Genomic DNA, 10,025 nt, shown 5'->3' with positions numbered 1-10,025 from the left:
CCCACACGCGTCAGTACCAAAATAATCCCTGTGTACTGATCTCTCCCCTCTGCCCCCTGCCAGTTTCCGAAATATTTCCACTGCCCTGTCCTTCTCCGACAGACATGGGTCGATCCCAAAATATACCCATGTTACCATCCTACCCCTTACCCACATACAGTCTACAAACAAATCCCAATGCCCCTCCGTTTTCCCAGAAAACTACTTCGGTCCGTAAACGAATCGCATTTTCTCCCGTCAGGACTATCACAATACCAAACTCTCACCCCACAGATCAGTCCAAATTTCACCCGTCTTCGCATTTTCCAATCCAGTATGCATTGTTTCCGTCGACAAGTTTGCGGGATACAAAGCTCTGGAAAATTAAATTTATTTCGGTTAATGCCAAGAATTGAAAAATATGATACGGAGCTTCTCTCAGCTGATTACAACAGGAATCCGTGACGGGATCGTATGGATAGAGCTTCACTCTCAGTTTAACCCCGGGGAATGTGTGATGTGACAATGTGGAGGGAGCTTCATTCTGTGTCTGACCCCGTGTGTGTGTGAGATAGGACGATGCAGAGGGAGATACTCTGTGTGTCTGACCCCGGGAGTGTATGATGGGACGGTGTGGAGGGAGATTCACTCTACGTCTGACCCCGTGGTGTGTGATGATTCCTGTGTTACTGTGGGATCTTCTCGTGCTGTGACACATACCGCTTCATCACTTGAATTGATTTCCAGCAGCCTTGAATCACGGTTTGAACATTCCTGAATCGCTTTGTGGAAAGCTGTTTCAAACGTGGATATGTAATAACACCGGTCTTTATTTCTGATCCAGTCCTGGGAACAGGTTTTCTCTGGAAATCAGGGACGAAGAACAGTGAGACACAGGCTGAATCTCCCTTCACACTATCCCATCACGCACACCCAGTGGAACACACAGAGTGAATTTCCCTCCACGCAGTCCCATCTCACGCATACCTGTGTTCAGATACAGATTGAATCTCCACCCACACCGTCCCATCGCACATTAACAGGATGAGGCAGAGTGAAGTTCCATCCACATCATCCATAACAGTCTCTCCCGTCAGGCATAGACTGAGGCTACCTCTACCCTCCCCTGATACACTCACGGAGTCAGACACAATGTGATGCTCCCTCCACACCGCCTCATCACAGGCCCCCGGATCAAATACGGAGTGAAACTCATTGCACAAGGCTTCATCACACAGCCTCTTGGTCAGACCCAGAGTGAAGTTCCCTCCATTCTCTCCCATCGTACACAACCCCGGGGTCAGACACATAGAGAAGCTCCTACCACACCTTCCCTTCCCGGCGCACACTCCCGGGGTCAGACACGTAGTGAAGCTCCCACCACACCCTCCCATCCCGGCGCACACTCCCGGGGTCAGACACGTAGTGAAGCTCCCACCACACCTTCCCTTCCCGGCGCACACTCCCGGGGTCAGACACATCGTGAAGCTCCCACCACACCTTCCCTTCCCGGCGCACACTCCCGGGGTCAGACACGTAGTGAAGCTCCCTCCACACCTTCCCTTCCAGGCGCACACTCCCGGGGTCAGACACGTAGTGAAGCTCCCTCCACACCTTCCCTTCCCATCACACGCTCCCGGGGTCAGACATGTAGTGAAGCTCCCACCACACACTCCCATCCCGGCGCACACTCCCGGGGTCAGACATGTAGTGAAGCTCCCACCACACACTCCCATCCCGGCGCACAGTCCCGGGGTTAGACACATCGAGAAGCTCCCACCACACCCTCCCTTCCCGGCGCACAGTCCCGGGGTCAGACACATCGAGAAGCTCCCACCACACCCTCCCTTCCAGGCGCACACTCCCGGGGTCAGACACATAGAGAAGCTCCCACCACACCCTCCCTTCCCGGCGCACACTCCCGGGGTCAGACACGTAGTGAAGCTCCCACCACACCCTCCCATCCCGGCGCACACTCCCGGGGTCAGACACGTAGTGAAGCTCCCACCACACCCTCCCATCCCGGCGCACACTCCCGGGGTCAGACACATCGTGAAGCACCCACCACACCTTCCCTTCCCGGCGCACACTCCCGGGGTCAGACACATCGTGAAGCTCCCACCACACCCTCCCTTCCCGGCGCACACTCGCGGGGTCAGACACGTAGTGAAGCTCCCACCACACCCTCCCTTCCCGGCGCACACTCGCGGGGTCAGACACGTAGTGAAGCTCCCACCACACCTTCCCTTCCCGGCGCACACTCGCGGGGTCAGACACGTAGTGAAGCTCCCACCACACCCTCCCTTCCCGGCGCACACTCCCGGGGTCGGACACGTAGTGAAGCTCCCACCACACCTTCCCTTCCAGGCGCACACTCGCGGGGTCAGACACGTAGTGAAGCTCCCACCACACCCTCCCTTCCCGGCGCACACTCCCGGGGTCAGACACGTAGTGAAGCTCCCACCACACCCTCCCTTCCCGGCGCACACTCCCGGGGTCGGACACGTAGTGAAGCTCCTACCACACCCTCCCTTCCAGGCGCACACTCCCGGGGTCAGACACGTATTGAAGCTCCCACCACACCCTCCCTTCCCGGCGCACACTCCCGGGGTCAGACGCATAATGAAGCTCCCACTACACCCTCCCTTCGCGGCGCACACTCCCGGGGTCAGACTTGTAGAAATGTCTCACCTCTGCTACTCGTCAGAAATTGGCAAATTTCACCCTTTATCCATTTGAAAGTTCTGATCTTCGTTTCGAAGATGGAGAGGTTGTTGTTGAGGACATAAAGATTCCGGAGACAGTCGGAGTTGGAGAGTTTCAACTCATGGGTCTGTTGTCGATATTGGGTCTGTGTCCTGTTCATCTCCAGAAATTGCTCCAAGAGCAGCTGGTATTTTACGTCGGAGGAGATCTGAGACTGACGAATCTGTGATGCTGAGGGAGATGGTGAAGGATGTTTCGCGTTTATAGTGACGTGTCAGACGGCGTCACGGTGCGGGGTGTTCTCGCTAATTGGTTTGATAGTGTCACCATGCGGTGCGATTCATGTTGTGGAGCGTGTAGGTGTCACGGTGCGCTGCGGTGCGATTCACGTAGAGGAGCGTGCAGTTGTCACGGTGACGTGAGTTACAGTGAGAGGCGTGCTTTTGTCACGGTACAGATCGTGTATGTGGTATGGTGAGGGGCTTGTCTGTGTTTACAGTGAGCCGCGTGTTGATAACAAGGGGACGGGTGCTTTAGTGTCACATTGTGCGGCGCCTGAGCTTCTGTGAGGTCGTGTCTGTGTCAAGCTGACGGGTATATTAGTGTCCCGGCGAGGTTTCTGTTGGTGTTACGATGGGGGCTCCGTCAGTATCACGGTGATGATTGATTCCGTGTCACAGTGAGGAATATATCAGAGTTGCGGTGAAGGACGTGACGTTGTCACGATGGTACGTGGCTCTGAGTCTCGGTGAGAGCTCTGCCGAGTCACAGTGAGGTTTATCTCGATGTCACGGTGAGGGGTATGTCAGAATCACAGTGAGGGGTTTTTCGGTGTCACGGTGCGTGGAGTGTCTGTGTTATGGTGTGTGGCGTGCTGGTGTCACAGTTGAAGGTGTCGCCTTGAGGAGCGTATCAGTAACCCGGCCGGGGGCATGTCGATAATCCAGTGAGGGGTACGTTGTCACTATGAGTGTGATGTCTCTGTCACAGTGAGGGGCATGTCGATGTTACAGTGAGGGGTACGTTGTCACTATGAGTGTGATGTCTCTGTCACAGTGAGGGGCATGGCGATGTTACAGTGAGGGGTACGTTGTCACTATGAGTGTGATGTCTCTGTCACAGTGAGGGCATGTCGATGTTACAGTGAGGGGTACGTTGTCACTATGAGTGTGATGTCTCTGTCACAGTGAGGGGCATGTCGATGTTACAGTGAGGGGTACGTTGTCACTATGAGTGTGATGTCTCTGTCACAGTGAGGGGCATGTCGATGTTACAGTGAGGGGTACGTTGTCACAATGAGTGTGATGTCTCTGTCACAGTGAGGGGCATGTCTATGTTACAGTGAGAGGTACGTTGTCACTATGAGTGTGATGTCTCTGTCACAGTGAGGGGCATGTCGATGTTACAGTGAGGGGTACGTTGTCACTATGAGTGTGATGTCTCTGTCACAGTGAGGGGCATGTCGATGGTACAGTGAGGGGTACGTTGTCACTATGAGTGTGATGTCTCTGTCACAGTGAGGGGCATGTCGATGTTACAGTGAGGGGTACGTTGTCACTATGAGTGTGATGTCTCTGTCTCAGTGAGGGACATGTCGATGTTACAGTGAGGGGTACGTTGTCACTATGAGTGTGATGTCTCTGTCACAGTGAGGGGCATGTCGATGTTACAGTGAGGGGTACGTTGTCACTATGAGTGTGATGTCTCTGTCACAGTGAGGGGCATGTCGATGTTATAGTAAGGGGTACGTTGTCACTATGAGTGTGATGTCTCTGTCACAGCGAGGGGCATGTCGATGTTACAGTGAGGGGTACGTTGTCACTATGAGTGTGATGTCTCTGTCACAGTGAGGGGCATGTCGATGTTACAGTGAGGGGTACGTTGTCACTATGAGTGTGATGTCTGCCACAGTGAAGGGCATGTCGGTGTCGCAGCTGGAGTATATCAGTGTCGTGTACAGGGCTCTGACGGCGCTATGCTGACTGGGTTGTTGGTGTTATGGTGAATGGCGTGTCGGTGTGAGAATGAAACTTGATCGTGTAATAGAACAGGTCGTACAATTGTCACGGTTAGGGGGTGTGTCCGTGTCGCGTCGATGGGGGTGTGGCTATCACTGTGAGGTTTTACGCCGACTATCCATCTCGCTTTGTTTGTTTATGGTCTGACTCCACACGGAGGCCGTTCGACTCACCAAATATCGAGAGCCCGGCAACTATCGCGATGAAAGCGAACGTAACCAGGCAGAGTAGGCAGATCTTACGGTGGGATCTGTTTCCGATGTTCGCTTCCGGGTCCTGTTTCTGCGGACCTGTAGAGAGACCATTCAGCGCGTGCGTGGATTCAGCCGTAACCCCCACTGAGTCTCCCTCCCACCCACCATCCGCGCTCCCCCCCTCCCAACACGATCACCCCCTCCATCTCTCAATCTCATCTGCTTTCTAGCCGTCGTCGCTGAGAGTCCCAATTCGGTGACTCGGCAAAGACTGACTAATGTCTGACTGTTTCTGTTTCTGACTTTTAGCTGATCTCTGAAATTGGAGTCATGGGTGTCGTCTCCGTGAACTTCAATTGGACGTTTGACCGGGTCCCTCAGGGGAGACTGATCCAGAGGATTATGATACAGGGGATCCACGGGGAAGTGACCATCTGGATTCAGAGTTTATTGTTTTTCACAGTTGTATTATTGTCTGCCCGCTTTGTTCTTTTTTACACACGTGGGATATATGGCGGCCCTGTAGGGGACTAACATGTTCCCGACGGTCTGGTACCGTAGTGGTTAGCAAACGCTTTATCGTACCAGCGAGACGGGTTCAATTCCCGCTGCCGCCTGCAATGAGTGCATCGTATCCCCGTGACACAGTGGGGCTCCTCCGGGTGGTCCGGTTTCCTCCCACAGTCCAAAGACGTATCAGTTGGTAAGTTGACAGGTCATTGTAAATTTCCCCTTCATTAGACCGGTATAAAATTGTGGATTTGCCGGGCAGCGCGGCTTGACGGGCCGGTAGATCCGATTTCACACTAGTCATTTAATAAATTTGTAAATCTGAGTAAAACTTCAAAACGCTGAATCTCAAGGTTGTCTCTGATGTATAGGACCAACTTGAATGAAACTGGAGATGAGTGGGTGGGTAGAATTGTAGACGACACGGAGATTAGTTGTGTGATGGATAGTGTAGAAGGTGCCAATGGATTCAGCGGGTTTGCATCCGTTACAGATATGGGTCAAAAATGGCAGATGGAGTTTAGCCCGGCTTCGTGTGAGGTTCTGCGCGCTGCGAAGGGACAGGACACCTGTCACGTCGAGGCGCATAACTGTCGACGTCTAAAGACATGAGTTGAGAGTTCGGGGGCAAAAGTTTAAGGGTAACACGAGGAGCAATTTCTTTACTCAGAGAGTGGTAGCTACGTGGAATGAGCTTCCTGTAGAAGTGGTAGAGGCAGGTTCGGTATTGTTATATAAAGTAAAATTGGATAGGTATACGGACAGGAAAGTAATGGAGGGTTATGGGCTGAGTGCGGGCCAGTGGGACTAGGTGTGTGTATGCGTCGGCTCGGACTAGAAGGGCCAAGATGGCCTGTTTCCGTGCTGTGATTGTTATACGGTTATATGGTTATAATGACGTCATAATTGTGAACTCTGACCTGTTTGGGCATTGGTTGGCAGATTACGGGGTCCTGCGGCAATGGGAGAAGCCTCATCCTCATCGATGACGGGCTCGTCTTTCGGAAAGTTCACCTCTGCGTAGGTGGAGCTCAGACCGCCTGGAACCCAAAGCGAGGGAGGATGAGAGAGAATGTAATAGAAAGAGGATAGAGGACGGAGCGAGGGAGCAGAGAAAGGGGAAGAGAACGCAAGGGACAGTGTGGGTGAGAGGCGGTGAGAAAGAAGTTGAGGGAACGGGCTAAGACGGGAGAGAGAGGATGAGAGATGGATGGAAAAGAGGAAAAAATGATGAGCAATGGGCGGGGAATTGGGAGAGAGAGAATGGGGAAAGAGAAGGGTTGGGCGAGACGGAGAGAGGCTGAGGGAGAGGGAGCGGAAGCAGAGGGTAAGAATGAGTGGAGAGGCAGAGGGGCGAGAGAGAAAGTAAAAAGCGGAGGGAGATAGGAGAGTGAGGGATGGAGAAAAGTGTGAGAGCGCAGGGGTAAGAGACGAAGGAAGAGAGAGAGATTGTGAGAGGGGGGAAGGGAGAGGGGAAAGCCTGAGCGAGTGTGGAAAAGGAGAAGGGATCGTTAAAGAGAAGAGTTGCGGAGCGCGAGATAAGCCGAAAATGGGGCGAAGGGGAGAGGACAGGGAGAGAGTGAAAAATGGAGAAAGCGGACAAATAGCGGGAGGTCAGAGAATGAGCAGACAATGAGGGAAATAGTGCGGAGGACAGAGCGGGAGTGAAAAAGTGGGAAATGGAGAGTGTGATAGAGGGGCGAGTTGGGAAAGTGAGTCAAGTGAGGGAAGGGGAGAGTTGTTGAGATTGGGGGTAAAGGGTAGCGGTTGGGAGAGGGGAGGTTCAAAGGAGAGGGGAGAGGGCAGAGAGGAGGGTGCGAGTGAGATGTGGAGAGATAGAGGAATGTTGATAGACGAGCGAGTTTAGAGAGAGTGCGCAGATAGCTGGGGAAGGAAGGGAATGGGATAGGAGAAAATGGTGGAACAGGGACAGGTTGAGAGAGGGGGAGGAAGAGGAGAGGGGATAAGGGAGGGAGGAAGGGAGGAAGAGCGGGGAGAAGAGGAGAGTGGCAGACAGAATGATGGGAGGAGGGAGAATGTGGGTTTGAATGTTGAGACAGGTATTCAAATTTTTTTACAGCGCTTCCTCCTCTCCACCTCTTCCACGGCCCTCCGTGCTCACTACCAGTCCCGTAACGTTCCCTTACCGACCCATCCACAGACATCTCTCCTCGCCGTCCCCTCCCACGCCATTCCCTCCTTTCTGTGCCTCTACCAGTGCTCCCTCCTCAATGTCCCTTTCTCCACACCGAACACTCCCGCAGCAATTCCTCCTCACCCACACCCTCGTCACACCCACCACTCCACTCCTCCCAGAGCAACCCCTCATCACCGACCCCTCCCACAGCACTGACTCGTTGTCACATCTCACAGCGCTCCGTCCAGAGATCCCCTCACAGAACGCACCATCCTCACCAAACACAGCCCCCCGCTTCCATGGTGATGAATCCTCACCGTACGTCCCAGAGGCACCCTCCACACCGACTCTCCCACAGATCTTCCTCATCATGGCCTAAACCACAGGATCTGTCTGACTTATTCTACACAGCAACGAATCATTTGGGTCAAAGTATCATTGCCCTGTGAACTCGCGACAGGATTGCACACGTCACCGAAACACAGTCAAACCAACAAAGATGAAACTGACCTCCATCTCTCCGGACCCGGGGCGCCGAGAGGGCCGTGACATTCAGTTCCGCGTACGATACATCCGGTTCAGCTGGGAAGACAACAATGAGGGTGAGAATAGGGGTGAGACTTTCTCCGCACTGTCACATCACACACTGCCGGGGTCAGTCACAGAGTGAAACTCTCTCTGCAGAGTCTTATCACACATTTCCTGGGCAGAACACATAAAGGTCACTCTACAGCGTTTCAACATAAGTTCCTGGGGTCCGACACAGAGTGAAGCTCCCTCGGCACTGACCGACCACACCCTACTCTCCGGGGTCTGACACAGAGTGAAGCTCCCTCGGCACTGACCGACCACACCCTCTTCTCCGGGGTCTGACACAGAGTAAAGCTCCCTCGGCACTGATCGACCACACCCTCTTCTCCGGTGTCAGACACAGAGTGAAGCTCCCTCGGCACTGACCGACCACGCCCTCTTCTCCGGGGTCAGACACAGAGTGAAGCTCCCTCTGCACTGACCGACCACACCCTCTTCTCCGGGGTCAGACACAGAGTGAAGCACCCTCCACACTGTACCATCAGACGAGATTGGGATAAAACGCAGAGTAGACGCCGGTGACCCATCACCCACCCTTCCAACTCACCGGAATCAGACACAGAGAGTAGCTCTGTCCACACTATCCCCGTACCCATTGCCGAGATCAGTCACCGAGTGAAACTCCCTCCAAAAAACTCTATCAAGCATTTCCTTAACAGAAACACTGTGAAGCTCTCTCCACTCTGTCCCTCCACAGATTCCCAGGTCAGTCACTGAGTAACGTTCCCTCCACAGTATCTCGTCATAAGATCCCTGGGCACCAGCCGAATGCCACCTCCCCCGGGGTCAGGCACAGAAAGTAGCACCGTCCACGCTGTCCGATCTCACACACCCGGGGTCAGACACAGCGGTCTCTCTCCCTCTCTCCGCACCACTCACCTCTCAAAGGAGCTTGTAAATCCGCTCCTGTGAGCCGCATGTTCGCGTAGGTCTCGCTCTCCTCCATCCTGTCGAGTCTCTGAGCGCCTGAAAGGGATGGGACAGTTGGGAGAGGAAACCCGTAGTGGGAGACCGTAGCCCACAAACACCAGATGAACAGCCGATAAAGAGAGGGACCGAGAGATGGGGGAGGAAGTGAGGGGATGAGATAGATTGAGAGTGTGAGAGAGGGTGGTTGTGAGAAATGTGAGTGGCGGGTGTAGGGTGGTGAGAAACAGAGGGAGAGATTTGGAGAGTGACTGGCCACAGGACACAACCCCAACACACAATCGCCTTCCTCGTCCTCTATCTTCCCTTCCTTATCGCACGGCATTTTCTCTATCTCTCCCTCTCCACACGCCCCCCCCCGGGTCTCTCTCTCTCTCTCTCTCTCTCTCTCTCTCTCTCTCTCTCTCTCTCTCTCTCTCTCTCTCTCTCTCTCTCTCTCTCTCTCATTCACTCATTCTCCCGCTCCCACCTTCCGCCTCTTTCCTCTAATCTCTCTCTCCTTTCCGTCTTCCCTTTCTCTCCCTCATCCCCTTCTCTCTCCCATTCCCACTCACTCTCTCCACATCTCCCACCACACTTACCCCTTCCGGCTTTTCCTGGATGGCAAGGGGTTGGGTGATTTTTTTAAACTCGTAACACATGGCCTTCTCTCACATTCTTTCATTCCTCCCATTCCCCAACCCCCCCCCCCCCCATCTGCGTTCAATCCGTCTCCCTTCTTACTTTCTTTGGTACTTCCCTCTACACACTCTTTCGCTTCCACTTTTCTCCCCCACACAGTTCCTCTTTCCCTCTCTCCTACTCGTCCCTCTGGACCCCCTTACCCCAGCCCTTGTCATCCGTCTCCCTCCCTCCCACCCTCACCCCTCACCCACTACTCCCTTCCATTCCTCCCTTCAGCACCATTTTCCTACCAATAGCCGTTACAGAGGTCTTGACCTGTGTGTCTGCCTCAGGGACTGT

At 53.9% G+C, this 10,025-nt stretch overlaps 1 protein-coding gene across 1 annotated transcript; it reads right to left on the bottom strand.

Moving 5' to 3' along the window:
- Positions 1 to 286: 286 nt before the first annotated feature.
- Positions 287 to 9,112, bottom strand: LOC140720431 (oxidized low-density lipoprotein receptor 1-like). The gene is made up of 7 exons (XM_073035283.1): positions 9,015 to 9,112; positions 8,055 to 8,126; positions 6,328 to 6,447; positions 4,877 to 4,993; positions 2,671 to 2,916; positions 700 to 842; positions 287 to 355 (listed from the first exon to the last, which is right to left on the bottom strand). Exons 1-7 carry the CDS (start codon positions 9,079 to 9,081, stop codon positions 287 to 289), a joined length of 834 nt encoding a protein of 277 aa, XP_072891384.1. The 5' UTR covers positions 9,082 to 9,112.
- Positions 9,113 to 10,025: the final 913 nt, after the last annotated feature.

The sequence above is a fragment of the Hemitrygon akajei genome, unplaced genomic scaffold, assembly GCF_048418815.1.
Source record: "Hemitrygon akajei unplaced genomic scaffold, sHemAka1.3 Scf000042, whole genome shotgun sequence".
Taxonomy (NCBI): Eukaryota; Metazoa; Chordata; class Chondrichthyes; order Myliobatiformes; family Dasyatidae; genus Hemitrygon; species Hemitrygon akajei.
Note: the sequence above shows the minus strand (reverse complement) of the source record. Positions and strands in the feature narration are given on the sequence as shown.

Bases quoted from the DNA above. Each gene is read 5' to 3' on its own strand.
- LOC140720431 (XM_073035283.1), bottom strand. From the start codon at position 9,081: ATGGAGGAGAGCGAGACCTACGCGAACATGCGGCTCACAGGAGCGGAT. The intron at 8,127-9,014 runs GTGAGTGGTGCG...TTGTCTTCCCAG, and splicing joins TTTACAAGCTCCTTTGAGAG to CTGAACCGGATGTATCGTAC. The intron at 356-699 runs GTATGTGTCACA...TTAATTTTCCAG, and splicing joins TCAATTCAAGTGATGAAGCG to AGCTTTGTATCCCGCAAACT.